The 27,715-nt window shown below is 58.9% G+C and overlaps 4 protein-coding genes, 1 long non-coding RNA gene and 1 pseudogene across 8 annotated transcripts in view; 4 read left to right on the forward strand and 2 right to left on the reverse strand.

Annotated features, from left to right (window-relative positions):
• FLNC (filamin C) overlaps positions 1–14,705 on the forward strand; it is a 27,113-nt gene extending 12,408 nt beyond the window's left edge. Inside the window, exons 16-48 of one of the 2 annotated variants that reach the window (XM_004741803.3) lie at positions 49–209; positions 419–509; positions 599–768; positions 985–1,102; positions 1,193–1,455; positions 1,826–2,423; positions 2,864–3,037; positions 3,160–3,322; positions 3,624–3,784; positions 4,402–4,569; positions 4,654–4,777; positions 5,272–5,428; positions 5,504–5,693; positions 5,876–5,899; positions 6,012–6,259; positions 6,708–6,782; positions 7,061–7,160; positions 7,422–7,562; positions 7,795–7,923; positions 8,023–8,196; positions 8,805–8,966; positions 9,056–9,259; positions 9,689–9,841; positions 9,925–10,047; positions 10,155–10,397; positions 10,577–10,846; positions 10,942–11,079; positions 11,355–11,470; positions 12,085–12,217; positions 12,314–12,490; positions 12,687–12,905; positions 13,471–13,680; positions 13,804–14,705. In XM_004741803.3, coding sequence (XP_004741860.1) covers positions 49–209; positions 419–509; positions 599–768; positions 985–1,102; positions 1,193–1,455; positions 1,826–2,423; positions 2,864–3,037; positions 3,160–3,322; positions 3,624–3,784; positions 4,402–4,569; positions 4,654–4,777; positions 5,272–5,428; positions 5,504–5,693; positions 5,876–5,899; positions 6,012–6,259; positions 6,708–6,782; positions 7,061–7,160; positions 7,422–7,562; positions 7,795–7,923; positions 8,023–8,196; positions 8,805–8,966; positions 9,056–9,259; positions 9,689–9,841; positions 9,925–10,047; positions 10,155–10,397; positions 10,577–10,846; positions 10,942–11,079; positions 11,355–11,470; positions 12,085–12,217; positions 12,314–12,490; positions 12,687–12,905; positions 13,471–13,680; positions 13,804–13,991 — 5,765 coding nt within the window. In that variant the 3' untranslated portion in view covers positions 13,992–14,705. The remainder of the gene's footprint in view (positions 1–48; positions 210–418; positions 510–598; positions 769–984; positions 1,103–1,192; positions 1,456–1,825; positions 2,424–2,863; positions 3,038–3,159; positions 3,323–3,623; positions 3,785–4,401; positions 4,570–4,653; positions 4,778–5,271; positions 5,429–5,503; positions 5,694–5,875; positions 5,900–6,011; positions 6,260–6,707; positions 6,783–7,060; positions 7,161–7,421; positions 7,563–7,794; positions 7,924–8,022; positions 8,197–8,804; positions 8,967–9,055; positions 9,260–9,688; positions 9,842–9,924; positions 10,048–10,154; positions 10,398–10,576; positions 10,847–10,941; positions 11,080–11,354; positions 11,471–12,084; positions 12,218–12,313; positions 12,491–12,686; positions 12,906–13,470; positions 13,681–13,803) is intronic. The other variant, XM_004741804.3, reaches the window with a different exon arrangement.
• LOC123387041 lies at positions 11,371–17,858 on the reverse strand. Of its 3 annotated transcripts, none has more exons than XR_006601396.1 (3): positions 17,713–17,858; positions 12,067–13,146; positions 11,371–11,491 (listed from the first exon to the last, which is right to left on the reverse strand). It is a non-coding gene; the product is annotated as an uncharacterized LOC123387041 (long non-coding RNA). The 3 variants fall into 3 exon arrangements; XR_006601397.1 differs by having other exon boundaries at positions 17,666–17,807; XR_006601398.1 differs by lacking the exon at positions 17,713–17,858 and adding an exon at positions 14,643–17,651.
• On the forward strand, positions 11,991–12,105 carry LOC123387063 (annotated as a pseudogene).
• Positions 17,859–17,911: 53 nt separating the features above from the next.
• ATP6V1F (ATPase H+ transporting V1 subunit F) lies at positions 17,912–20,422 on the forward strand. The gene is made up of 2 exons (XM_004741796.3): positions 17,912–18,173; positions 19,955–20,422. The coding sequence occupies exons 1-2, from the start codon at positions 18,016–18,018 to the stop codon at positions 20,154–20,156; spliced, it is 360 nt and encodes a 119-aa protein (XP_004741853.1). The 5' UTR covers positions 17,912–18,015; the 3' UTR covers positions 20,157–20,422.
• An 81-nt stretch (positions 20,423–20,503) lies between these two features.
• On the forward strand, positions 20,504–26,533 carry ATP6V1FNB (ATP6V1F neighbor). Its single transcript, XM_013050614.2, has 2 exons — positions 20,504–21,396; positions 23,022–26,533. Exons 1-2 carry the CDS (start codon positions 20,973–20,975, stop codon positions 23,129–23,131), a joined length of 534 nt encoding a protein of 177 aa, XP_012906068.1. The 5' UTR covers positions 20,504–20,972; the 3' UTR covers positions 23,132–26,533.
• LOC106003330 (translation initiation factor IF-2-like) lies at positions 22,876–27,236 on the reverse strand. The gene is made up of 5 exons (XM_013050611.2): positions 27,124–27,236; positions 25,488–25,555; positions 24,019–25,179; positions 23,533–23,921; positions 22,876–23,446 (listed from the first exon to the last, which is right to left on the reverse strand). The coding sequence occupies exons 1-5, from the start codon at positions 27,143–27,145 to the stop codon at positions 23,344–23,346; spliced, it is 1,743 nt and encodes a 580-aa protein (XP_012906065.2). The 5' UTR covers positions 27,146–27,236; the 3' UTR covers positions 22,876–23,343.
• Between the last annotated feature and the right edge of the window lie 479 nt (positions 27,237–27,715).

A 27,715-nucleotide genomic window follows, 5' to 3' on the forward strand; every position in this document is an offset into this window, starting at 1 on the left:
GGGGGCTGTTGGGACCTCACTCATGGCCTCGTGCCTGCCGCCCCTCAGGTGATGTGAGTATTGGCATCAAATGTGCCCCTGGCGTCGTGGGCCCTGCAGAAGCTGACATCGACTTCGACATCATCAAGAACGACAATGACACCTTCACAGTCAAGTACACGCCCCCAGGAGCCGGCCACTACACCATCATGGTGCTGTTTGCCAACAAGGTACCCCCCCTTGGCTTTTGGCAATCATTGGCAGCCTGCACCCTCCAAGTCTCAGCCAGTGGCTTGACATGCTGTCAGTTACAGACAAGATCACAACTATCGCTCAAGCCCTTCTTGTGTGCAGGCAGTGTGCCTTAGAAGGCACAAAGCGGGGGGGCTTTTTCAGAAGCTGCCTTTGCCTACCCTCACCAAATCTTTCTTCCATCCAGGAGATCCCTGCCAGCCCCTTCCACATTAAGGTGGACCCATCCCATGACGCCAGCAAGGTCAAGGCTGAGGGCCCCGGGCTGAACCGTACAGGTAGGTGTCTGGGCAGGGGCCGGGCTGGGCTGGAGTTGGGGCTGCGTGTCCACCAGACCCTCACCACCGTCTTGACTTGGCCCCCCCAGGTGTGGAAGTTGGGAAGCCCACTCACTTCACGGTGCTGACCAAGGGAGCCGGCAAGGCCAAGCTGGACGTGCACTTTGCTGGGGCCGCCAAGGGTGAGGCTGTGCGGGACTTTGAAATCATTGACAACCATGACTACTCCTACACTGTCAAGTACACAGCGGTCCAGCAGGTGCGCCCCACCCCTTCCCTGCCTCCCCCATCCTGGCTGACAGGTCCTGCATCTCCTTCCTCCAGTCTCTGAGAGCCACTTCTGAGTCTTGGCCCCTTTCCTGCCATCCCTGTGCTGTGGCTGTGCCCCTCTGAGCCTCGAGTCCATGGCCTTGGGCATGTTGCCAGACTTTGTTGTCTAAGCCACCAGGTTCTGACCTGCTCTTGTACCCAACAGGGCAACATGGCAGTGACAGTGACCTACGGTGGGGACCCTGTCCCTAAGAGCCCCTTTGTGGTGAATGTGGCGCCCCCGCTTGACCTGAGCAAAGTCAAAGTTCAAGGCCTGAACAGCAGTAAGTGGGGCAGGAGTGGACCTGGAAATGACAGGGATCATGGGGTGGCCCAGAGCCCCTGTTCACTGTGCCCCCTCACCCTCTCCGCAGAGGTGGCTGTGGGGCAAGAACAGGCGTTCTCCGTGAATACCCGAGGGGCTGGCGGTCAGGGCCAGCTGGATGTGCGGATGACCTCCCCCTCCCGCCGACCCATCCCCTGCAAGCTGGAGCCCGGGGGCGGAGCTGAAACCCAGGCTGTGCGCTACATGCCCCCTGAGGAGGGACCCTACAAGGTGGACATCACCTATGATGGTCACCCCGTGCCTGGCAGCCCCTTTGCTGTGGAGGGTGTCCTGCCCCCTGACCCCTCCAAGGTGAGGAGACAGGAGCTGGAGGGAACTGGGATTCAGGGGTTTACAGGGAAGATGGAGGAGTCAGGGGCAGAGGCCAGAGGGCCCCTGATTCTGGAGTGAATACCAAGGGGATACCAAGGTACCCTCCTGGCCCCGGACCTGCCTCTGAGATAGCTTAGTTATTAAGAGCGTGGCCTTTGGTCGCACCTGGGTTTGAATTCCAGGGATAAATGATTTGGGCCATCTGCCTGCACTTCCTCATCTGGAATTGTTCTAAGAAGGACTCAATCTGTGGTGGTCGCTCCAAGGAGCAGAGCTGGGTGGGGAGCCATGGAGACCAAGCACGGGAGGGGCCCGAGGTGAGAACATCATATCTGTGCTCCTCTTCTAGGTCTATGCTTATGGCCCTGGTCTCAAGGGCGGACTGGTAGGCACCCCGGCACCCTTCTCCATTGACACCAAAGGGGCTGGCACGGGCGGCCTGGGGCTGACCGTGGAGGGCCCTTGTGAGGCTAAGATCGAGTGCCAGGACAATGGCGATGGCTCATGCGCCGTCAGCTACCTGCCTACGGAGCCGGGCGAGTACACCATCAACATCCTATTTGCCGAAGCCCACATTCCCGGCTCGCCCTTCAAGGCCACCATCCGGCCTGTGTTCGACCCAAGCAAGGTGCGGGCCAGCGGGCCGGGCCTGGAGCGTGGCAAGGCCGGCGAGGCAGCCACCTTCACTGTGGACTGCTCAGAGGCGGGGGAGGCTGAGCTGACCATCGAGATCCTGTCGGACGCTGGCGTCAAGGCCGAGGTCCTGATCCACAACAATGCCGACGGCACCTACCACATCACCTACAGCCCCGCCTTCCCTGGCACCTACACCATTACCATCAAGTACGGCGGGCACCCCGTCCCCAAGTTCCCTACCCGCGTCCACGTGCAGCCTGCTGTCGACACCAGCGGAGTCAAGGTCTCAGGCCCCGGTGTGGAGCCTCACGGTGAGTGAGAGGAGGAACCCGTGAGGGAGCCATGGTCAGCAGCAGCGGGGAGGGAAGTGGGGCTGAGGGCTTAGGGAGGGCCACGGTGGGGTGAAAGGAGGGTTTGGGGGCAGCCGTCAGGTCCTGGGGGCTCGGGTACCCCAGGGAAATGGCTAGGCACGGGGGCGCAAGGTACAGGGAAGCAGAAGACCCAGACATACCCTTCCTTGCCGCTGTGGGGCACCGGAGGTGAATAGAGGATCATGGGTTGGGAGGGGGCACAAGGCAGGGGCCATGGGAGACGGGCCCGGAGTGCACAGGCGTGCAGAGGGAGGTGGGGCTCAGGCTGGGAAGTAGCACGTCTGGAAGGAAGAGTCTGGGAGCTGGGGAGAGTGGAGGCGTGAGTGCCCGTGGGAGAGCTGCTCTGGCCCCACACTGAGTGCCCCTCTTCTGGGCCCCAGGTGTCCTGCGTGAGGTGACCACCGAGTTCACTGTGGATGCCAGATCCCTAACGGCCACGGGTGGGAACCACGTGACCGCGCGTGTGCTCAACCCCTCAGGGGCTAAGACAGACACCTATGTGACGGACAACGGGGATGGCACCTACCGGGTGCAGTACACAGCCTATGAGGAGGGTGAGGGCCCGGCGGAGTGGCGCGGGGGCAGAGGGGGTGGGGATCTGATGACACTGCTCCTGGCACGGTCGCAGTCTTGGGGCCGCGCACATCCCGACCCGCTCTGTGTGGCTGGCTTCCAGGTGTGCATCTGGTGGAGGTGCTGTATGACGAGGTCGCTGTGCCCAAGAGCCCCTTCAGAGTGGCTGTGACGGAAGGCTGTGACCCCACTCGTGTGCGGGCCTTTGGGCCAGGCCTAGAGGGGGGCTTGGTCAACAAGGCCAACCACTTCACCGTGGAGACCAGGTAACCTCCCCCTTGCCGGGACACTGAGGCTGTGGCCACCCTGATCTCAGCCCCTTGCCCTTCTCCTCTGTCCTGTGTGTACCTCACGCCAATCCCCTCTCAAGGGTGACCAGGAGCAAACCTGTCCTCCCCCCCAGCTCCCTCCTGCCCCAGTGTCTCAGATCGACCCCTGTAGCTGGTCCCTCCTCAGCGGGGCCCTGGCGGCCTGCTCTCCTTCCTCCGCTCACCCCATGCAGCCGCTCTTCCCTCTCCCCACTCGCTCACGGTCACTAGCAGAACTGAGGAGGGTGTCACCTTGCAGGGGAGCGGGCACTGGAGGCCTCGGCCTAGCCATCGAGGGCCCCTCGGAAGCCAAGATGTCCTGCAAGGACAACAAAGACGGCAGCTGCACCGTGGAGTACGTCCCCTTCACCGCCGGGGACTATGACGTCAACATCACCTTCGGGGGGCGACCCATCCCAGGTGCGTGGGGAGAGAACTGCAGGAACGTCCAGGGGCTGTGGTGGGCTAAGCAGCTCCCGTCCGCGCTGCTGACACAGTTCCCAACTCATTTCAGACAGAGAGAGAGAGCATGAGCAGGGGAGAGGCAGAGGGAGAGGCAGAAGCAGACTCCCCCTGTGAGCCGGGAGCCTGATGCGGGGCTCCATCCCAGGACCCTGGGATCATGACCTGAGCCGAAGGCAGGCACCTAACTTTATCTGAGCCACCCGGGCGCCCCAGAAGTGGATTTTATTTTTAAAAATCCATTTTTTGCATTTTAGTTAGGACTTTTTTAAATTACTTTTAAAAAAATTAACATAGTGTATCATTAGCCCCAGGGGTACAGGCCTGTGAATTGTCGGGCTTACACCCTTCCCAATGGCAAGACTTCTCCCAGGCGGGCAGCTCAGCTCAGGAGGTCTCAGCCTCAGTCTGCAGCCAAGTTTATCTGTCCCCGTTTACATTTTCTTAGCAAGTTCTTAAGCGTTTGCACACGTTGGTCTGGCCTCCCTGGGGCATTTCGGCCAGCACTGCCGGCCTCCTCAGTGTCTGTGACCCTCCTGGGCAGGTGGACTGGGCTGATGTCCTTCTCCTTGCAGGGAGCCCGTTCCGGGTGCCGGTGAAGGATGTGGTGGACCCTGGGAAGGTGAAGTGCTCGGGGCCAGGGCTGGGGGCCGGCGTCAGGGCTCGGGTGCCCCAGACCTTCACAGTGGACTGCAGCCAAGCTGGCCGAGCGCCGCTGCATGTGGCCGTACTGGGTCCCACAGGTACAGAATGTCAGGGCAGGGCGGAAGGAGGGGTGGGAGGCTGGGGTGCTGGGAGGCTCTGCTGACCCTGCCCCCCTTGCCCAGGTGTGGCGGAGCCCGTGGAGGTACTGGACAATGGAGGCGGCACCCACACGGTCCACTACACCCCAGCCACCGATGGGCCCTACACAGTAGCCGTCAAGTATGCTGACCAGGAGGTGCCACGCAGGTAACTACCTTAGGGCTCCCATGCTGTGACCGAGCTGGGAGGGGCCCTCCTCCTGGGGCCATACCTGTGGGCCCCTGCCAGGGCCCTAGGGGTGCCCCTTTCACCTGTCTTGGTCTCAGCTGGTCTCAGTCTCAGCCACCCCAGCCTGCTCCTCCGTGGGGCTCCCTGCCTGTCGCCACAGAGAGGCAGCACAGCCCCTGGGGCTCTCCTTGGCCCAGGCTTTCCCACCGCATAGCTACCACGTTAGTGCTTTGGGAAAAGACCGGTGGGGGGAGAAGGCAGCCCTTGGCATCCTCCTCTTTAAACTGACCTCAGCATCTTCCTGGGGAACACAGGACGCCACATCCTGGGCGTCCTGGAGTAACCCTCCCACAAAACCCAGGATGTGGTCTGTTCCCTTCTCCCTGCCCCAGAGAATCCTCCCTCCTTACGTGTGTGGGGAGGAACTCTTCCCAGACGCCCAGCAAACTGTCCATCCTTTCTGCCCCCTCAAGCCCCTTCAAGATCAAGGTGCTTCCTGCCCACGACGCCAGCAAGGTACGGGCCAGTGGCCCCGGCCTCAACGCCTCTGGCATCCCTGCCAGCCTGCCCGTGGAGTTCACCATTGACGCCCGGGATGCTGGGGAGGGTCTGCTCACCGTCCAGATCCTGGTGAGTCCCTATGTAGCTTGTCTCCCCCGTCAGGGTTTGGCCACAGGCAGGGCCTGACCTCTGCTTCTCTCCCAGGACCCCGAGGGAAAGCCCAAGAAGGCCAACATCCGGGACAATGGGGATGGCACGTACACTGTGTCCTACCTGCCAGACATGAGCGGTCGGTACACCATCACCATCAAGTATGGTGGCGACGAGATCCCCTACTCACCCTTCCGCATCCACGCCCTGCCCACCGGGGATGCCAGCAAGTGTCTTGTCACAGGTGGGTGCGCGTCCCCCCTGCTCTGCCCCTGCTCACCGTCATGTACCCCTCACAGCTCTTCCAGGTCCCTGGCCTAGTCCCTAGGGGACTGCCAGTCAGAGAGCCCCCCTGCCCTGCCCCCCCTCCCCTTGCCCCTCCCCGACACCATGGCTGTGTGGCCTCACACTCTTCTCTGTTTCCAGTGTCCATTGGAGGCCATGGTCTGGGTGAGTGCCCTTTTTCTTCTTACTGTGGGCTGAGGTGATGAGGGCAGCTGGGAATGGAGAGGGACCGGGCACAGCTCCCACCGACCCTCAACTTGGCTCTTTTGGGTGGCAGGTGCCTGCCTGGGACCCCGCATCCAGATCGGGGAGGAGACCGTGATCACGGTGGATGCCAAGGCAGCAGGCAAGGGCAAGGTGACGTGCACAGTATCCACACCCGACGGGGCGGAGCTTGACGTGGATGTGGTGGAGAACCATGATGGTACCTTTGACATCTACTACACGGCACCCGAGCCGGGCAAGTACGTCATCACCATCCGCTTCGGAGGCGAGCACATCCCCAACAGCCCCTTCCACGTGCTGGTAAGCTCCATGGCCCCGGACAGTGGATGGGGAGATGGGCCCTGTTAGCAGCAGCAGAGAATCCCAGAACCCGCTCCCCGTCTGATGGATTCTGGGCCCAGAGTGTTCTGGAGTCAAGTCTTTGGTTTCCCACAGCCTCCCAACTTGGGAGTTGAGCACAGCCCATTTTCTGGCCTCTCCAGTGGTCTGTCAGTTTTCTCTGGAGGGGCTGGCCATGTAGTTCTCCAACCCTTGGGCCCAGAGTCCCTAGACATTCCCCGCTTCCCCGCCAGGCGGCCCTGCGGGACGATGCAGCCCTCCAGAGGGAAAGCTCACCAGATACCCATCCTACCCCAAGGGCGGCCCAAGATCTCAGGTCCCTGGGCCATTCTCGGAGGCAGCTCCTGAGTGCTCGGGCTGACATGAGCTGGCCTGCCATAGCCCGTGCTCTCCGTGCCTTGCCTCCCAGGCGTGTGACCCCATGGCCCAGGTGGAGGAGCCCTCTGATGTGCTGCACCAGCCCAGCACCTACCCTGCACATTGGGTACTGCTGCCTCCTGCCCGGGCTGCTCCTCGCCCTCCTCCTGCTGTTTCATTTCTTCCTTCTAGTCTTCCGTGGCCAGGGCTGGGGCTTGGTGTGGGGCCATACTGGGGAGCGGGTGGGTCCCAGGCTGAGCACGGCACCTCTTCTCTTGCAGCCTGCCGCTCTGGTTTCACCATTAACCATCTTGTTCTTTCCTCCCTTTCTTGGACTTTTATTGGGACTCAGGCCAAGCTCTGCAAGGCTTCCCTGGCAATGACTGTTCCTCTCCCCTGCCACAGGCCACAGAAGAGCCAGTGGTGCCTGCAGAGCCAATGGAGTCCATGCTGAGGCCCTTCAACCTGGTCATCCCCTTCACTGTACAGAAAGGGGAACTCACAGGTAGTGTCCTGGGGCCCTGAGACAGGGGGGCTGGGGAAGCCAGTGGAGAAACCAGCTACCCCAGGCCCAGAGACGGGAAGCGAGCTACCCAGGGTTACAGAGCCAAGTTCGGCATAGCTGGAACTCAGACTCAAGCCTTCTCTGCCCCAGTGTGGGCTTCATCTCACTGCTCTGGGCTGTCTCTCGGGGCCTGGAGCAGTAGGGAGTGGGGGGCATGCTAGTTAAAAACAGGGTCCCTGACATAACTCTGCTACCCCGCAGGGGAGGTACGGATGCCCTCCGGGAAGACAGCCCGGCCCAACATCACCGACAACAAGGACGGCACCATCACGGTGAGGTACGCGCCCACCGAGAAAGGCCTGCACCACATGGGGATCAAGTATGACGGCAACCACATCCCCGGTAAGTTGGGGCCGGGCTGAGAGGAGGCCGCTGTGGCTTCGTCCTCACCTTCCTTCTTTCAATAAACATCCATTGAGCGCCGACTGTATACAGACACTATGGGAGGCAGACTTCCATCAGTCAGGTCCCCCACGGCAGACAGGGCAGCTGCAGGAACATCCAGGGGCTATGGTGGGCTCAGGCAGCTCCCGTCTGCCCTGCTGACACAGTCCCTTCTCTCGGTCTCCTCCAGGAAGCCCCATGCAGTTCTACGTGGACGCCATCAACAGCCGCCATGTCAGTGCGTACGGGCCAGGCCTGAGCCACGGTATGGTCAACAAGCCGGCCACCTTCACCATTGTCACCAAGGACGCCGGGGAAGGTGAGGAGAGCTGGAGGCAGAGGGCTGGGCTAGGAGGCCAGGGTGCAGGGTGCAGGGCTGAGGGCAGGACCTCTGATCTCACCCTCCCTCCTCCTCCAGGGGGTCTGTCCCTGGCTGTGGAGGGCCCCTCCAAGGCTGAGATCACCTGCAAGGACAACAAGGATGGCACCTGCACCGTGTCCTACCTCCCCACGGCGCCCGGAGACTACAGCATCATCGTGCGCTTTGATGACAAGCATATCCCAGGGAGCCCCTTCACAGCCAAGATCACAGGTGGGGCAGGGGTGGGCCCACGAGCTGGGAGGGCAAGCCCAGCATGTCCGTGTAACCTGGGGTGAAAGGGTGCGGGCCCCTCTGGGTGCAAGCGGTCATCTTTGGACAAATTCAAGGAGCCCTCCATTCCCTAGAGCAGATGGGAGGTATCCGCCCACCCCCTGTGCTTTCAAACACCTCACCTCCTATTAGGTCACTGAAGTAACTCTGGAGAAGTTAGGGTACTGCTAATCTCTTCTGGTAGGTCGGCAGGCCCAGAGAGGCTAAGCCACCGGATCAGAGCCCCATGGCGGCCAAGGAGTCTGTGTCCTCTGCTCTAGTCTCGTGTGTTGGTTCCACAAAACCATGTGACTTGCAATTAAAATACACAGATCAGGGCTGAGCCCATTCAGGCCTGAAGCACTCACGGGGCAGCTGGGGTACTGGGTCCACCTGTAATCTCCCGCAGCCAACGTGCGACCAAAAAACCTGCTCTCTCAGGCCTTTCTGCCCTTTGAGGTGTCCCAGCTGTCGAGTCCAGTGGGGTCAGCTAGGAGGTCTCCCACGCCCCGTGAGGACACAGCCAGCCTGGACTCCTAACTGTCTGACATATCAAACTCCCCCACCAGGTGACGACTCAATGCGCACATCACAGCTGAACGTGGGCACCTCCACGGACGTGTCCCTGAAGATCACCGAGAGTGATCTGAGCCTGCTGACCGCCAGCATCCGTGCCCCCTCGGGCAACGAGGAGCCCTGCCTGTTAAAGCGCCTGCCCAACCGTCACATTGGTGAGTGCGGGCCGTGAGGAAGGGCCGCTGGAGGGGGTGGCTGCTCTGCCGGGCCCAGGGCCCTGTGCCTGACCACCCCCTCTCCACAGGCATCTCCTTCACCCCCAAGGAAGTTGGGGAGCACGTGGTAAGTGTGCGCAAGAGTGGCAAGCATGTCACCAACAGCCCCTTCAAGATCCTGGTGGGGCCATCTGAGATTGGGGACGCCAGCAAGGTGCGCGTCTGGGGCAAGGGTCTGTCCGAGGGACAAACCTTCCAGGTGGCGGAGTTCATCGTGGACACTCGCAATGCAGGTGCTTCTCACCTCAGGGACCAACCCCCCACCCCGTTTCAGCTGGTGCTTCTAATGAGGATTTAGAACTTTCCTGCCCACCCCGCCCTCCACAGGAACTTCCTGGCCCAGTCCCTGGGGATTCATATTCCAGGGGAGGGGGTAGTGCTTCTTCCATGTCACTTCTCTCACGTTTGGAAGCCCAGCCGTCCTGAGTTTCTGACTCTCCCTTACTGGCTGGAAGCTAAAAGGCCCACTGAGGGACTTTTCCAGACTGCCTCAGCCCTGGCCCTCTGGTTCAGGGCCAGGCTTATCCCTCCTCCTGCAGGGCCCGCTGTCATTAGTGGTTATCATACATGTTGGGCCCCTGGTCCAGACAGAGCCTGTAGCATGGGGAGGGGACAGCAGAGTGGCAGGGCCTGAGGGAGAGGTGTCCTTGGCTTCCTGCCAGGTTACGGGGGCCTGGGGCTGAGTATTGAAGGCCCCAGCAAGGTGGACATCAACTGCGAGGACATGGAGGATGGCACGTGCAAAGTCACCTACTGCCCCACTGAGCCAGGCACCTACATCATCAACATCAAGTTTGCTGACAAGCACGTGCCCGGTAAGCTCTGGGCGGTGGCTGGGCAGGGGGAGGCCGCAAGGCTGGGGTCTGAGCTAGCTGATGGCCCCCTTCTCCTGTTCTAGGAAGCCCGTTCACTGTGAAGGTGACCGGCGAGGGCCGCATGAAGGAAAGCATCACGCGGCGCAGGCAGGCGCCTTCCATTGCCACCATTGGCAGCACTTGCGACCTCAACCTCAAAATCCCAGGTGTGAGCCCGGAAGAGCCGACGTGGGGCTCCAGGGAGGGTGGTGGGCCCAGAGCCCACCCCAGGGCAGTCCTGGCTCGCTCACGTCTGTGGCTCCGTGTCCCGCAGGGAACTGGTTCCAGATGGTGTCTGCCCAGGAGCGCCTGACGCGCACCTTCACCCGCAGCAGCCACACCTACACCCGCACGGAGCGCACGGAGATCAGCAAGACGCGGGGCGGCGAGACCAAGCGCGAGGTGCGGGTGGAGGAGTCCACCCAAGTTGGGGGCGACCCCTTCCCTGCCGTCTTTGGGGACTTCCTGGGCCGGGAGCGCCTGGGCTCCTTCGGCAGCATCACCCGGCAGCAGGAGGGTGAGCATCATGGCTGTGCTGGGCCAGGGGCCTCCTGGAGCCTCCGGGAGGCCGGGACAGGACTGGGAGGGCACGGCAGGTGGCCGCGGGGGCTCTGGGCAGAAGCAGAGCTTTCACGGAGGAGGGAGGGCGGGCCCAAGGCTGGGAGCAGTCGTCCTGATGCTCCCCACTCCCTGCAGGGGAGGCCAGTTCTCAGGACATGACCGCACAGGTGACCAGCCCGTCAGGCAAGATGGAAGCCGCTGAGATCGTTGAGGGAGAAGACAGTGCATACAGCGTGCGCTTCGTGCCCCAGGAGATGGGGCCCCACACAGTTACTGTCAAGTACCGCGGCCAGCATGTGCCGGGTAGCCCCTTCCAGTTCACTGTGGGCCCACTGGGTGAAGGCGGCGCCCACAAAGTGAGGGCTGGAGGCACTGGACTGGAGCGAGGGGTGGCCGGCGTGCCAGGTGAGGGGCAGGGGCCAGGCAAGGGGGTGGCAGGGCGGCCAGGGGGCGGGGTGGGGTGCTAACGAGCTGCCTCTGCGCTGCTCCCCTGTCCCCAGCTGAGTTCAGCATCTGGACCCGAGAAGCAGGGGCTGGGGGCCTGTCCATTGCCGTGGAGGGCCCCAGCAAGGCGGAGATTGCCTTTGAGGACCGAAAAGATGGCTCCTGTGGGGTCTCCTATGTTGTCCAGGAACCAGGTAGGTGTCCATGATGGAGGGGGAGGCTGAGCCTGCCGAACCTTTCAGACTGGGATGCTGACCAGAGCAGAGAGAGGGGCCCCAGAACTCCCCCTTCACCTGGGCGCCTGCTCTTGCTCTGCCCCATCTCCCTCCACCCCGCACGGCTGCAAATGTGAGACTCTCTAGACCTGAGCCCTGACCCAATGAGCCTGTCCTGTCCTGAGGCGGGCCGGAGGTGCCGCCACCCCCATCTCCTGTCCAGGGGCCTGTGCTGACCAGCCTTCCCTCCCCAGGTGACTATGAGGTCTCCATCAAGTTCAACGATGAGCACATACCAGACAGTCCCTTTGTGGTGCCTGTGGCCTCCCTCTCAGATGACGCTCGCCGCCTCACCGTCACCAGCCTCCAGGTATGTGCTCAGGGGTAGGACCTGGGCAGGAAGTGAAGGCAGGTCCATGTGTCCAGGGACTTAGCAGTGGCCTTGAAAGAGGCAGCAGGGGAAACCATGCCTCCCCGCCAGGTTCACCTTCACATACTCCCATCCCCAGCTGGCCTCCTTGTGCTTCTTCCAGTCCTTCCCCTTGACCCGCCTTCTCCAGGGAGCCCTGCCCAGGCCAATCTAGGCCACTCTTCCTTCCTGGGCCTCTGGGCCATACAGCATGATCAGGCACTGGCCTGCTTTATGGTGTAAGTCTTACCCCCCCAGCCAGGACAGGGTTTGTCAGCTCATCCCCCCACCGTGCCCAGCACAGCCAGGTGGGCCCACCTCTGGGCAGGTGGATGCCAAGGCGACAGGCCCAGCCCCTGCCTCCCACCTCCCTGTGCTGGACCAGCCCCTGCCTCCCACCTCCCTGAGCTGGGCCAGCAGCCTCTAGGCTAGGCGGGCAGCAAGAGCAGTGCTCCAGACCCTTCCAGGAGTCTGAGCACCAAGCTTTGCGCAGTGGCAGTATCGTAGCCAATGAGGTTTATCCGAGGCGCGATTATTGCTAACAGAAGTCTGAGCACCTTCTGTGGCCTCTGCAGGAGACAGGTCTCAGGGTGAACCAGCCGGCGTCCTTTGCAGTGCAGCTGAACGGTGCTCGGGGTGTGATCGATGCTCGCGTGCACACGCCCTCGGGCGCGGTGGAGGAGTGCTACGTCTCTGAGCTGGACAGCGGTGAGCTGGCCCTGGCCTTGTCCCCCCATGCCGGGCCCTTCTGGGGGATGGGGAGGGGAAGAACAAAGGCTTACTCACTAGTCCTCTGCCCAACAGACAAGCACGCCATCCGCTTCATCCCCCATGAAAACGGCGTCCACTCTATTGATGTCAAGTTCAACGGTGCCCACATCCCTGGCAGTCCCTTCAAGATCCGTGTTGGGGAGCAGAGCCAGGCTGGGGACCCAGGCTTGGTGTCAGCTTACGGTCCTGGGCTTGAGGGAGGCACTACTGGTGAGTGTCTGGGTCTGGGGAAGAGGGCTAGATATTGGGGTACTCGGCTTCTGGTCCTGTACTGCCCTGACCCAGAGGGCTGAGGCCCTGCAGAGGTCTGCTGTGGGAGCCTGGGGCTCGGCTCAGCTCTGGGCCCTGGCTCAGCCCTGGGCCCCAAGCCCTTCCTGCCTACAGCCTTGCTACCTCCAACCCCCAGGCGTGTCATCGGAGTTCATCGTCAACACCCTGAACGCAGGCTCAGGGGCCTTGTCTGTCACCATCGATGGCCCCTCCAAGGTACAGCTGGACTGTCGGGAGTGTCCTGAGGGCCACGTGGTCACTTACACTCCCATGGCCCCTGGCAACTACCTCATTGCTATCAAGTACGGTGGCCCGCAGCACATCGTGGGCAGCCCCTTCAAGGCCAAAGTCACAGGTGAGTGCCCTGGGTGGGGGGCATCCCTCCGGCCCAGCCTGGAGGACTCCAGTGGCCATTCACATTGAGTCACAGTCTGACGCGAAAACCACAGGCAGCTTAGCAGGAACAAGCAGGTCTGCCCTCACTCTGTGCTCTGTATGTGCAGCCGCAGAGAATCCGTTTCGAAGATCAAATTCTTCTCTTTACTGTTGTCCGTCACTTGATTTTCCGCCCACCTGGCTTCTAGGTATCTGGGTTTCTAGAGAGCAAAACTCAGTAAATACTTAGCAGGCTCTCCTTTTGGGAGCAGGAGTGAAGGAGTAGTTGGGTCTGTGATCTTTTTAAAGCAAGACTCTTACCCTGTGACTTGGGTTCCCAGGCCAAGCCAGGGTGAGAGCTGGAGCCACCCAAAACCCAGGACTTCAGGATGCCAGAGCTGGCGCACGCAGCCGGGCTCGCTGGGTGCCACAGCAAGGGAGGGGACACGGCCCATGGGACTGTCAGCGTGGGGCCGAGGGCCTGCAGCTCAGGGGAAGGCAGGACTCCCCCCGCAGTCTGTGTTTACCCCAACTCTGTCCCTCAGGTCCCCGGCTGTCTGGAGGCCACAGCCTTCACGAAACATCCACAGTCCTGGTGGAGACCGTGACCAAGTCGTCCTCCAGCCGCGGCTCCAGCTACAGCTCTATCCCTAAGTTCTCCTCAGATGCCAGCAAGGTGGTGACCCGGGGCCCGGGGCTGTCCCAGGCCTTTGTTGGCCAGAAGAACTCCTTCACTGTGGACTGCAGCAAAGCAGGCATGCTGAGGGAGGACAGGGGTGGTGTCCCAGGGTGGGCCAGGGCACAGGGACAGGGGGATGGGGGATGCTGAGGGGCTGCGGGCCCCTGGGTGACCCAGCCCTTTCGGTCTCCTTCTCCAGGAACTAATATGATGATGGTGGGTGTGCACGGGCCCAAGACCCCATGTGAGGAGGTCTACGTGAAGCACATGGGAAACCGGGTCTACAACGTCACCTACACTGTCAAGGAGAAAGGGGACTACATCCTCATCGTCAAGTGGGGCGACGAAAGTGTCCCTGGAAGCCCCTTCAAAGTCAATGTGCCCTGAATCCCGGAAGTGCCTCCCCCAGCCTCGGCCCCCACCTCCGGCCAACGCACTCACACTCACACACAAACACACACGCAAGTACCACATCTAGAAGCACACGCAGAATCAGACCACAAACACCTGCCTGGGGTGAGGGACGGGCGGCACAGCCTCCCTACCCCGCCATGCCCCCCTGGGCTTGGAGGACCTCACCTGTCTCAGGGCAGTGTTCCTCCCATCGAATGTGACACACGAGGCTTGGCTAGGGGTTGGGAGGGGGTGAAGGAAAGCCCTGAGTTTTCTGGTGGGGCTGAGGCCCGCGGGAAGCATGTGTTTGGGGGTGTCTGCGTGTGTGAGAGGTCACCCTCAAACTGCACTGCCGGCCAGACCACCTTGCTGCTAAGGACTGTGTCTGGCCCCTCTGGTGGCCACAGGACTTGGAGAAGAAAGCACAATCAGAGGAGAAAACAGACCCAGACCCAGCAGCAGCGCTGGACGTGGTCTGGCCCTGGGCGACCTCTAGCTGCCCAGCCAGGCTTCCTGGAGGACTGCTTTCTCTCTCTCTCTCTCTCTCTCTTTTTTTTTTTTTTTACGGTTGCACAGTTCTGCCCCATGGGGGGCCTTTTTTACACATTGCGAGGCCCAGCTTTCTGGGGGGACTTTTGCACATACCATGCGGCTCTGCTGGGAGTCGCTTTTGTGGAAAACTCCAAATAAAGTGCGGCCTGTCGCGGAGGCTGGGCTGTTGTGCGTGTGCTTTCTACAGGTGGCCGCCATTCGTCTGGGGAGGGCTGGGGCTGTGAGGGTACCTGGAAGGACCAATGACAGGGCCCTCCAGGATTAGTCCTCCAAACCCTAGAGAGCTGGCCGTTGGGACAGGGAGGTGAACGCTGTTCTGGAAGACTGTCCTAGGGCTCCTGGGAGGCCAGCTTCCCTTTGGCCTGATCTCAAAAATGTTAAAAAAAAAATTAGGTCCTTAGAACAGTGAGCACAGACTCAAACAGGAAATGTTCCTCACCCAGCAAGCAGGCAGAACCCCACACAAACCCAGGAACCTGCAATCCAGCTAAGGCCAAGGTCAGGTCTGGATCTGCTCTGGCCCCGCCAGCAGTTCTGACCTCGCTCAGGACCCCAACCGGAGCCAGTCTCCTCACTGGTAACCCTGGCCTGAGCTCTTCCCTTGGTCTCCCTGGCCCACGACCATCTGCAGGCAGCACCTGCGGCCGGCCCTGCTTCGGGCTCCCCAGCTCATGGACCCCTGAACTACTCTTGGAGACCCTCCACCGCCGCAATTGGCCCCCCTAGCCCACCAGCCTCTTCGTGAACATAATCTCACCAGCTCACAGCCCCCTGAACTAGCCTCCCTGGCCCTAAGCCTTTTCACTTAACTTCCCGGCAGCCACTTACCTGAGCCTCCCCGGCAGGCTTGCTTCCTCTACTAGTCTCCCTGGCCCGCCGGCTCTCTCCCCCTAGTTGCCCTGGCCCACTGGCCTCTCCCCTAACCCCGCCAGACTCCCTGGCCTGCCAGTCTCTCCCTACAGCCTCCCGGGGCCACCAGCCTCTCCCCCCAGCCTCCCTGGCCGCAGCCAGTTCTCTCAAACCCACCCTCCACACTGCAGCCCAAGAGGCTCACATCTAAAGGAATCTGCCCTCTCTGGTTCAGGGCCCTTCTGCAGCTCCCTCTGGTTCTAGGCTAACGTCTAGTCTTCCTAACAAGACCTCTAAGTTCACACACCAGCTTTCCCCACCAGTTCACGCAAGAAGTCCTAAGTCAGCGCGCCCACTCCACACCACACTCTCTACTCCAACCCCACTTTACAGCTTCTAGCTTCCTGGGCAGCCATGCTGCAGATTGGGTCTGTGCCTGGGAACACCCTTACCTCTCCACCCTCTGCATCTTCCCGGCTCCCTCTCTGTCCCTCCTGGATCTGCCCCCGACAAACTGCCCCAAGACACATCTCTGCATCACTACACTGATCTGTGACTTTTTATTTACACACCCCTCTCCCAGCCTGAGCTCCCTGACTCTGGAAGGTCTCATATAGACAGGTGTAACACACGAATAAATGAGTAATTCAGTAGCCAGAGCAGGACAAAGAGGCATTTCACACAATTGACCCCCCAACTCTAGACCTGCCCCTGGACATTCAGTACATAGTGGTGGGTCAGGGAACAACACCTTCCTCACCTCTTTACTCAGTAGCCTATCTGCCTCTGGGCTCTTTTTAAAGTTTCTTCTTCCCTTCACTACCTCCTCGCTCTGAATCCTGCTCCCATAAGACCCTCCAGGGCCTCTCTTAGGTTTGCCTCCCCATCTTGCAGGGAGCTCCTTGAGGAATGAGATCATATTTTATCAAGCTTGTGTCCTCAGCCTCCTCATGGCCACATGTGATAAACGCTGGTTGAATGAATGAGTGTATGGTAAGTGTGCCCAGCTCTTTACTCTACTTGATAAAACCTCTGAAGGCAGGATCCATTCTCTTAAGTACCAACCCCCTGTGACCACTGTGGACCAATTCTGTGCCAGGCACTAAACCAGGTGCTTCTACACACACCCCTCCTCATTCTCTACCCTCTCACCCCACTCACCCCAGGTGTGAGCGCTTTCCTGAATGGCCTATTGGCCCCCTGCTCAGCATCACCTACTTCCCACCTGTTTATAGACATCCAGCCCAGCTGCTCTTCCCCAACCAAAGCATTGCTCTGGGTGCTGAGCACTTATGGGCTCTAGTCACTTAACCCTAACAGCCTTATCAAGGGGGTGAGCATACTATACTATCTGAAGAACTTGAGGCCTTGAGAAATTTGGGTGATAAATCCAAAATCATACTTCTAAGTAGCAAGGCCAAGATTCAAACCAGGTGTGCCCAAGCCCCAAGCCTTTCATACAAATAACCACCAGCTGAGGCTATCTGGGTGTCTCAAGCAGTCTAAACTCACAAACCACACGCTGAATGCCAGGACACCTGTTGGCTAAAATGGAGGAGGAAAGGGTGGCCCTTTCTCTTTCGGTGTGTATCTCACAGAGGTCACTCTCTCAGGGATGTTACTGCTATCCATCTAGCTGCAATGGCCAGAAGCCTGGAAGTCACTTGGATCTCTACTTCAATCCCCAAACACATCCAATCTGAAAACCAGTTTTGTCCATTCTGCTCTAAATATCTCTTGACTCCATCTCCTCTTCCCCATTCTCACTATCACGACCGGAGTTCGGACCACCATTATCTCTTACTGCAATGGTATCCTTCCAGTCTTGCCTCTGCACACAGCACTGTGACAGCACTATCTTTAAAACATACATCTCATGACATCATTTTCCGGCGACTTCAGGATACTTTGTCCTCAGGATAACTTCCAGATTCTTTACCTTTGCTTGAGGGCACTTATGCCCTCTAGTCACTAAGCCTTTGCATATGCTGTTCCTCTTGCCTAGGACGCCCTCTTGTTCTTATTTCTATCTCCTGAATCCTTCTGGCCATCTTCTTTGCGCACACCCTCAGCCCAGTGGGCTAGTTACTCCTTCAGTGGATGCTTCCAGATCCTGCTCACATTTTAGCAATTAACACACTGCTTTGTAATTGCCTGTTCACTTGAATCCCTACCTCACTAGTCAGTCACGATTAACTTGTTCAATCTTTTATCCACTAAACAAATATGTACTAGCTGTTAACTCTGTGCCATAGTTAAATACTTACATACGAGACACAGAGCTGGACATTACCGTGGAGAACAGAAACCTCACCTTCTCTTCCGGGCTCCAGATTAGTCTTAGCAGGAGGCTCAACAGGTTTATAGAACCAGCGACGGAATGCGCTTGCGTGAGCCCGTGTTGCCGCGCGTACTTCTGGGAATCGTAGTCCCCAGGTTCGGGCCTCTATAGCGCAGGCGTATTCAGATTGAGACCGTTTTACTATTGATGCGCATGTCCCGGGAGGCGGAGTGGTGAACTGCGCATGTCTAAGGGGTGGAGGTGCGGTCGATAAGGCGGTGCACTGCGGAGGTGGGGCATCGGTGACTCCCGGCCGTCGCGGACCTGCCTGCGAGAATGGCGGGTAGGGGGAAGCTAATCGCGGTGATCGGAGACGAGGACACGGTGACTGGCTTCCTGCTGGGTGGCATAGGGGAGCTTAACAAGAACCGCCAGCCTAATTTCCTGGTGGTGGAGAAGGATACAACCATCAATGAGATCGAAGACACTTTCCGGTACGGTAGCCCGCGAGGCCTGAATGGGACCCTTTGCCTTGGGTGGGAACGCGGAGAGCAGGCGGGGGCGGCGCTGGGACCCGGCGGCCGGGCCTGCGCTGGGCTTCCGGGCCCCGACACCGAGGGTCAAGGAAGGTGGTCCGGCAGCCCTTCCGGAGGAGGCCTCTGTGCTCCAAGTTCCCTTTTGGGGCTTGGGAGAACCCGGGCTATGTCAAGTCGTCATCTTCACATGACTGTGTCAGGAAAGAAGGGGAACAGAGCTCGTGACGGGCGCCGCCCCAGGGTCGCGTCTCAGCTCCGCCCACGTTCGCCCCCAGCCTTGCTAGCACTCGGCTCTTGCGGATTGGCATGTAAAGGAACCACGCACTCATCGGGAACACCTAGGCAGTGGGGTCGGGGTGGAGGTTCCTTGTGTTTTCACGTCCCTTAGAGGCTAACAACAATTCTGTAAGGTAGGCGTTATCGTTCTTCTTTACAAGTGGGAAAACGAAAGCTCAGGGAGGTTACGTACTCAAGTACGTACCATTTGGAAGAGAGGGAGAGGGTTTGAACCCAGTCCCAACTCTCTTAAGCCAAGTCCACGCTTTGCTTGTACAGTTCCCTCACGCTTAGAATCTCCCATTGTCCTGAGTGCAGCAACCAGATAACCAGGACAGTGTCCTGCTTCCGGCTAAGATCTTGCATTTGAAGTTCTTATTTCTTGCCCTGGGACAAGAGTAATAGTTTGGTAGTGTGAATGCAGGCATGCCCCTTAAACCAGGAAGTGAGACTTGAATTGAGAATGCCAGCCCCTATGCTTTCTCACCCTTCTCTAAGGTCCCTGTTGCCAAGTCTCAGGGACATACCACGTTTACCTGTTTTTCCCTACACAGTCAGCCCTGAGATGCAGGCTCAAACTGGTTCCTGCTGCCTGCGGTGTGAAAGGCCCTCAACTGGCCTGATCTCTAAGCATTCTGGCAAAGTGACCCAAGTTACCATGAGAGAAAGACAGATTTTACTCCAAGAACTTTCCATGCTTCTATCCAAAGGGACCCAGAGATCATCAGGTCTAACCAGCTGTAGTGCCTGGCACAGAGCAAGCACTCAGTAAAATTAGTTTTTAATATTTTAATTAACTAATGTATGGGTGATGACAAAGAAGGGAGATCCCAGTCTAGGCTCTCTCTCTGGGGAAAGTATGATTTTCCTCCTTTTGTCTGTATTCTTGGCTCACACCAAACTTCCCCCCTGATCCATCCGCCAGCCTCATCAGCATAGACGTTAAGGCCTTTAGTGGCCTCATCAGCCTCCTTAAAAAAAAATTGTTTTCCTTTGAAAAGTTAAAGTATTCATGTGGTTTGCAAACTAATATTTAAAAGGTTTAGACATTGAAAAGTCTTATTCCTGTCGCACCCCGTCTTTTTCAACTTCATTAACTTCCTTTCTCCACCCCTGTAAACACTTAATTGCTTATTTACCTTTTTCTGCTTTTTCTTCATGTACATACAGAGGGACAGACATGCATATTCTTAACCCTCGTAGCATACAGAATATGCCAGCATGTGCCCTAATCTTCAGCACCAGTTCACGTGGAAGCCTTCCAAGCAGGGGAGGTAGAAGCCGACCCTGACAGCCAGGGCCCTTAGATTTTGTAATGAGGTTGATCCTGGTTAGAGTGGAGAGAGTTTAGCTAGCAACCTTTGCCCTTGAACTCTGCGGTTTCTGGGTCAAGCCCATTCCCCTCTACAGCCGAGCGTCACCACCTCACAGTGGACTGCCTGGAATCCCTTCTCTCTCAACAGGCAGTTTCTAAACCGGGATGACATTGGCATTATCCTCATCAACCAGTACATCGCAGAGATGGTGCGGCACGCGCTCGACGCCCACCAGCGCTCCATTCCAGCTGTTCTGGAGATCCCGTCCAAGGAGCACCCCTATGATGCCGCCAAGGACTCCATCCTGCGCAGGGCCAGGGGCATGTTCACGGCCGAGGACCTGCGCTAGGGCCTTCCCCACAGCCAGGCAGCTTCTCCCCAGGCTTGCCGTCAGCCCTTCTCTAAGTTGTGAGCCCCAGCCCCCTGCCCCTTCCCATTCCACGAAGAGGCTAAGTGAGGGGCTTCCAGGTTGCTGGGGCTCTGCCATTAAAGTCAAGCCTGGTTAGGGAACAGGAAGCCTTGAGTGTTTTCTCTCCACTACCTCTTCCCTGTGCTGTTACACAGTGTCATTGTTGATGTTAAATTAAAAAAGTAATATTCTTGTTTCTCTCCGAACTGAGGCTGGGTGCTACATGGGATGAGGCCCTTGGGGGGATTAGATTGGCAGGGCTGGGAAGGGTTTGGCCAAAGATACAGGCATAGCAAAATTGGACCAGGAAGACTGTGCCAGGAGGTCTTAACTCAAGGATGGATCTTTTGAATCAACAGTGACCTGCTCTGGTGGGGAGGAATGGGAGAAGGCTTTGTGCCTAGGCCCTTGGTTCCCCCACTTCAGTGTCTCTTGGGCTAGGAAAGGACCTAACCCCAACGGATGGAAGCAGAAACACAGGAAACCTAGAAGCCTGTGGTATTAGACCGAGCCTGGGTCCTCCAAGAGGCTTGGAGATCAAGGGTCTTAGCCGATGGGCTCTGGCCTGAGGTTGCCTCTGGAGTGAGGCGTGTGAGGTCTGCTCCAGGCAGGGCGAGTAGAACCCTGGCCCTGTGTGAGGTGAGGCCTGGTTGCCGGGTGACTGCCTGTGGCGGCCCCTGCTGTCAGAATGACTGTGCTTGCTATTGCTCACCCCTCGGGGACAGACAGCCAGGTACTGCTGCTTCCCCTGCTACCATGTCACGGCAGTTCAACATGGATACGCTGCGGCAGAACTTTTGGAAGGAGGAGTATCTGCGGGAGAAGATGTTGCGCTGTGAATGGCACCGCAAGTATGGGACGATGGTGAAGGCCAAGCAGAAGGCTAAGGCGGCAGCGCGCCTACCCCTCAGACTGCCCACCCTGCACCCCAAAGCCCCACTTCCACCTCCACCAACCCCCAAAGCGATGCCAACCAAGGCCCCCAGCCCTGCGCTGGAGACCCCTACTATTCAGTCAGAAATGTACCCAGTCCCGCCTGCCACCCGGGCTCTGCTGTATGAAGGCATCTCCCACGACTTCCAGGGGCGCTATCGCTACCTCAACACCCGAAAACTGGACATGCCAGAGATGCGCTACATCTTCCCCATCACCTCCAGCTTCACGTACGGCTGGCAGCTGGGTGAGCCCCAACCTCTCCACAATCATCCCCCTCATGAACACAGAGCCCCTGCCCTGAGAGGCAGGCCATGCTGTCAGCACTAGGCACACGAGACGTGGTTGGGGGTGTCCATTCTAGTGGGGGGTCCAGGCCGTGAACATAAGACAAAGGACCCATTTGAGAAGGACCAGTTCCATGATGAGACTAGGGAGTGATGGGGGAGATGGCAAGGGATGGGTGAGGCTTTAAGCTGGATTGTCCAGGCAGGCCTCTCTGGGGACCTAACAGAAGTTAAGTGACACAAAGGAGGAAGTTGGATTTTATCCAAGTGGGAGATGAGGCCACAGAGTGTTTTAAGCCCGTGAATGGTAATGGTAGGGTACTAACTATACTGTAAGTAACGGCCTTTCCTGGGAAAGAGTCAACTCTAGCAGCTGAGGTCTGCATCTGTTGGGTCACCCTGGCAGGAGAGGACGATGGCTTGGGCAAGGGTGATTAGCAGTAGAGCCGAGGAACATTCAGGCTCTGTTTTGGAGGAGGCGTCCTGAAGCCTGCTGATGGACTGAATGACAGAAGGGGAAAGGAGGCTGTGGCAAAGCCCGGGTGTTGGGCCCAAGCGCCTGGACAAGGAAGATGGGGAGGAGTAGGGCTGGAGGGTGTGTGAAGACAGGTGGGTCCTGGCCGTGCTGGAGGGGCCAAAGAGGCGGCTGTGTATGGAGGTCCCCTCTCTGGAGGGAGGTCAGAGCCGAAGATGCAAGTTTGGGGGTCATCAGGATGTAGGTGCTATTTAAAGCCTGAGGTTGGGTGGGCTCACCCGGGGAACTCCAGGAGCTGGAATGTGACACGAGACACAGGGGGCACAGAGAGGGGTAGGGAGATGATGTTGGTGGGCAGGCTGTCCACCTGGACCGAGTCTGCTTTCTCTGTGAGGCTGAGAGTCAAGGTTGTCCACCTGGAGGAGAGGGGGGAGGCAGTGGTGTAGCTGGAGATGCAGAGTTAAATGGCACAGGAAAGGGAACATGCCCGCAAGTGTGGCAGGACTGCTGGGTGAGGCTGTGTCCTTTGCTCTCTGTGCTCCTGAGTTGCAAGTGAGGCAGCTCAGTCATGGGTCGCTGTCCGTGTGTGTCGTCGGCGGCCCCCGCCCACCCGCGTGCTTGAGTGCCGGGGCGAAAAAGGTGGATGGTTGGGGATAAACACGGCTGATGTTTTGCCTAAAGATTTCCCCCACTTTCCTTAGGGTCCTAAACGGAAGAGGAAAAGAGGAATTTTCCCACAAAAGCAGAAAGCATGTCCCAAAAGAGCAGGAGTTAAAAGGAAACCCTCTCTCTCCCAGAGCCGTCTAGCTTTGTCTGTCCCCATGACCAGCACTGCTGGGTGTCCTGCCACCGGCTCTGTGGAGGAGCCTGAGGTGGGAGAAATGAAGGCACGTGACAGACTGGCCAGTTGGGCCATCCCTGCTGGTCTGGACCCCCAGCTGGTTCCCTGTTTGCCCACAGCCAGTGTTCCTCAAAAGTACCTTTTATTCCTTCACACTTCCAACGTGGACACAATACAGGCAGATTCCTAGGGCTTCGTAGGCAGGGCTCCCACGCTCCGCAAGTTCCCTTTCCCAGGCCCCATTCCTGGCCTCTGACATATTTCCGCAGGCCCCCCAGTGAAGCAAGAACTGGTCTCCTGTAAGATGTGCCGCATTGAATCGTTCTTCCGAAAGAATGGGGCCTTCTCGCTGCTTGACCCTCAGGACCTGGCTCTCTGACGGTGGCCAGGCAGTGGACTGAGCGAGGGAAGAAGAAATAACATGCCTCCTGGTGGGGCTGAAGCTGCTGTGTGTGTCCGTGTGTCTGGCCTCCCAGGCCCTGAGGCAAAGTTCTGGGCCTTTCTTGGAACCACCTCTATTCTGCCTTTGCTGGCCTGCCTTTTGCTGGCTTTTTCCTTAATCCCCATCTTTTTCATCAGCCGTTTGAGGATTCAGCAACGACTCAAGGGGGCTGTGAAGGGTGGGCGCTCCTCTCTAGGCAAGGGCTCCTCAGCGCCAGGAGGCCACAGTAGCTGCTGGAAGCTCTGGGTGTTCCTGGGTGAGAGTGGCCCGTCATCCCAGAGGCCAGAAAAAGGGAACAACCCTCCCTCCCCCATCAGCGTCCCTGGCCTCCCCCTCACCTGGCCCCTATGGCCCGCAGCCGCCAGGTCCTCTCCTGGAGCCCTCGCTGCAGCTGCTCCCGCAGGGCCCGTCGCTGCCCCACCGCGTCCTCCTGCGGTGGGCCGAGCGCTGAGTCCCCGGGCGCCCGCCTGGTGGGCCGGAGGGAGCCAGCAGGAGGCAGCACCCAGCAGATGCGCCCCTCCTGCTGTTGGTCTGTGTCGGTGCTGGTGCGCGACAGAAGGGACCCAGGAGGCGCCCCCACCCACCCCTGCCCTGGCAGGATCGCGGGGGCCCCGCCGTCTTCTCCCGTGAGTCTTGCCTGTGGCGGGAGCTGGGCCGGGCTGGGTGGGGGCCCCAGAGGGTGCACCCGGCAGTGGCGGTTCCAGGCGAGCCGGAGGCGTTCCAAGACCTGCGGGAGGCGGCTGTCAGCGGCCACCCGGGTCCGCCCCACGTGTTCCTCATCCCTCTCGTGCCCCAGGCTGGCCCAGCGCGGCCCGGGTACGCACCCAGAGCCTCTGCTGCTCGCGGGCCTGTCGCCCCCGGCGCCTGGCCGCGCGGTGCAGCTCCAGCAGCCGCTGCAGGGCGGTCTCCTTCTGTGCCGCGCTCACGGCCACCGACACCTTCTCCCGGTCTGGGAGCCTGGGCCATGCGGGCTTCGAGGCACCGGGGGCCTCCGCGCCACCCCTCAGCTCCCCGACAGTGCCCAGGAGCCTAGTGGAACCGCCGGGCACCTGCTCCTCCGTGCCCGGGCTTCCTTCCAGGCCCCGAAGCCCGTGTGGGTCGGGCACCGGCCCTGGGCGCCCCGGGAGAGCCAGGGGGTGCCCCTGCGGGCCCAAGCCCCCGATGCCTGGGGCCGCTACGGCCTCTGGGCCTGGGAGCCTGGGCGGTGGAAGGGGAGGCCGCGCCCCCTCCTGGGCGGCCCTGGGGTCTCCTGTGGCCGGCTTTGGGCGGTCAGTTTGGCCCTGCGTCAGCTGGGTTGTCCTTTTCCCGGAGCCAGGGCTCTCCCTTCCCCCAGGCTGAGGCTTCTGTTCTCCCGGGGACTTGCAGAAATCCCTAGAAATTCCCAGGGAACTGCCTTCCTCTGGGGGCTGTGTGGGCGCCTCTCCCGCAGCCACCCCCCAGGCTTGTGAGACTCGACCTGGGGAAGCCCAAAAGCTCTTCACTTCCAGACCCTGAGTCTCCTTCTGCGGCTCCTGCAGGACCTCTTTTCTCTGGCACTCAGGGCTGTTGTGTCTTTGACCTTGAAGACACTCTCTCCTCTCACTCTGGGGAGCCTTCCCCCGGGGATACACGGAGGCTTCCTCCCTCAGAGCCTGAGTAGCCTCCCCACTCTGACCCTGGTGTATCTTCTCTCTCGGACTCAGAACTTCCTTGCTCAATCCCCTGGGGGCCTCCCCTCTCTGACCCCCGGGGCGCTCTTCTTTCTGCTCTAGAGGCTCCTGCTCTCTCTGCCTCTGAGGAATCTCAATCCTCAGCAGTTTCTGAAGTTCTGCCCTCTCCTGGCCCAGGCTCCAGTCCAGCCCCTCAGGGGGATCTTGGGGTTCTGACAGGCCCTGGGAGGGCAGGCCTGAGGGTCTTAGAGACACGAGCTTCCTCCCCCATAGGCTTGTGGACGGCCTTTGGGTTGTAGGTCGGGCTTGTCTTCTCTCTCCTCTCTGGGCCAGGTCCTGGGAAGGAAGAGCATTTGGGCCCAGGCTTGTGAGGGAATCCCCATGCCAGGGCTACTTTCCCCAAGCGACCCTGGAGACTTCAGAGGCTGTCCCAGTGGACCTCATTTCCATTACAGCCCTTGCCTGATTCCTGAACTCGATAAGCCTACTGTATGTAGTGTAAACGGTGCTTCAGGGAGGGCCCCTTCTTCTACCAGCTTACAGGAGGTGGCATCACTTCCCCCCAGTAGCCTCCTCTAAGGCAGACCCCACCCCTGCTATCCCCAATCTGAGAGGGCCTTTGCCCAGAACATTTTGACTCTTACCTTGAACTCAGAGCTTCCTGGGTCCCCAAAGCTACTGCTGGTGGTGGGGTTCGGCTCTTGTAAGCCATCTGAGGGAGAAAGACCAATGTCAGGAACCCTCTGGTCATGTCCCAGCCCCTCACACACATTCCACCTGAACTGAATGAGGGAGTCCCCAGCACATAAGGGGAAGGGGACGCCCTGACGACTGATGTTTGAACTTCAGCGCTGTCACAGTTCATTGGTCCACCTTTCTTTAAACTCCCTGCCATGTGCCAGCTTGTTGGACTGGCCTGCCAACAGCCCACCACACCTTCCTCATCCTCCCAGCCAAGGCAGAGCACCTCAGAGGAACATGAGCAGAACCTGCGCACCCTTGTCCTCGAAACCTCCACGGGATGCCCGGGGGTGGGAGTGGGGTGGGGGGAGGGTCTGTTGGCCAGGCTTGTCAGTGCCTTATAAGGGCACCCCACTTCCTCCTCGTGGGCCATCTAGGCCCATCAAGAAACCCACTGTATGCACCTTACTTTGCTGTTATTAAGAAAAATCCTCTTTAGGTCTTTCTTGGTTGCTGACAGTAAAAATCAAAAGAAACTCAAATGAAATTTTAGGCTGAAGCCTGCCCTAAAAACTGCAAGTTTCATAATTAACAAAAGAACTCTAAAAATAAAGATAGGAAACGTCTCTGCTCCCGTGCAGCTGTGAAGGAAGGAGAGTCATTCTGCATCCCTAAAACTGTTAAAAGAACTTGATTTCTTAAGATCCTAAATGGAGAACGTTCACAAGAATATTTCATCTATGCAATGTGGATGTGTGAATATTCACAACAGTAACCAAATGGGTATGTTCTTTGTGAAAATGTCTTTCAAACAAAGGAGTCTGATAAGACTCCCAAGCCTTTAGAAATGATTGCCACGAACAGTGAACATAACCCCCAACCCCCGTCCCCTCACAATTCTAATCTGTTGTCTTACTCGATAACTTATTTCTCTGGTTATAAAGTTGTAACTGATACTTCTGTATTCCCAAGAGATCTTTGCCTTGGAAAAATCTGTCGATCAGAAAAACAAGCGTTGGCTCTTTGCTTTTTCTCTCACGTGCATGATGCGACAACGAGAGGCTTATGGCTCAACTAGGTTTATTTAACCAAAAATTCGAGAGTCTGTTTCATTCAAATTAATAGGCCCAGGGTTCACAGCATCTATCCCATGGGATTCTAATTGCCTGTTTATGGTTATACCCTCACTAAGCTGTGAGCCCCGCAGTGACAGGGACCAAATGATAAGGCCAATGAGGCCAACATGATCTGTATGTTCCCAGTGCCCAGCGGGGAGGGGGAAGGGGTGGCAAACAGGTGACATGTGCTGCTGTTCCATTCCCTCCTCCCTGGGCCACTGCACACAGTCGTTGCCAGCACTCCCTCCCTGGAGCCCCAGTTTAGCTTCAGAATCCTGGACCCAGTGCCTGAGACAGCTGGTACTGAACAGGTAGAACTGGGACATAAAACCTACTTCTTGTCCCCGGGTGCTCCTTGGCACCCAATAAGAAGTATGAGATGAAGAATGACTGAGAAGGGGACTGGAATCGGGGCACTTGGGATGAGGACTTCCCACCACCTCCCCATCTTGCCTGGCTACCAGCCAGGGAGTCAGCGTACCCGGTGTAGGCTCTGCAGGCATGGGAGGTCTCTCCCACCGGGGGTCTCTGTCCCTCCTAGCTTCGCCCAGATCCAGGGCCCATGATGGGTCTACTGCCTGCCCCCTGCAGGGGTCAGAGGCTGCCTCAGAATCACCCTTGTAGCCCATTGGCTCTGGAAGCAGGAGGCAGCCTATCTGTCTCCCCACCCCAATGCCTGAGCCCAGTCCAGGGTGGTCTCTCCCAGCTCTGTCCCCACCCCTGGGTCCCAGGAGCTGGAACTCGGGGTCACCCTTTCCAGGGGCTGTGGGGTAACCCTATGGGTACAACTGAGTGAGAACCCCAAGAGGAATGTTGGGCACAAGGAAGAAGTGCTAGGCAGGACCGTGGAAAGAGATAGAAAAAGGGTCCAGTGTTTGGCCCTTCTGTGTGGCAATACAAACTGGACAGTTTCCTGGGAGAAAGACTCACCCGTCTGGAAGCTGGTGGGTCTGGCTCAGAGAGTCCCCAGCCTGAGGCAGTGGGCACAGCCTGGAACTCTGGAAAGTTGGAAGGTGCCCCAGTCCACAGGGGCTCATCCCCTGTGTGGTGGGCAGCCTTGAAGATGGCCCACG

Source organism: Mustela putorius, unplaced genomic scaffold, assembly GCF_011764305.1.
Source record: "Mustela putorius furo isolate JIRA1106 unplaced genomic scaffold, ASM1176430v1.1 tig00003845_pilon_pilon_pilon, whole genome shotgun sequence".
Taxonomy (NCBI): Eukaryota; Metazoa; Chordata; class Mammalia; order Carnivora; family Mustelidae; genus Mustela; species Mustela putorius.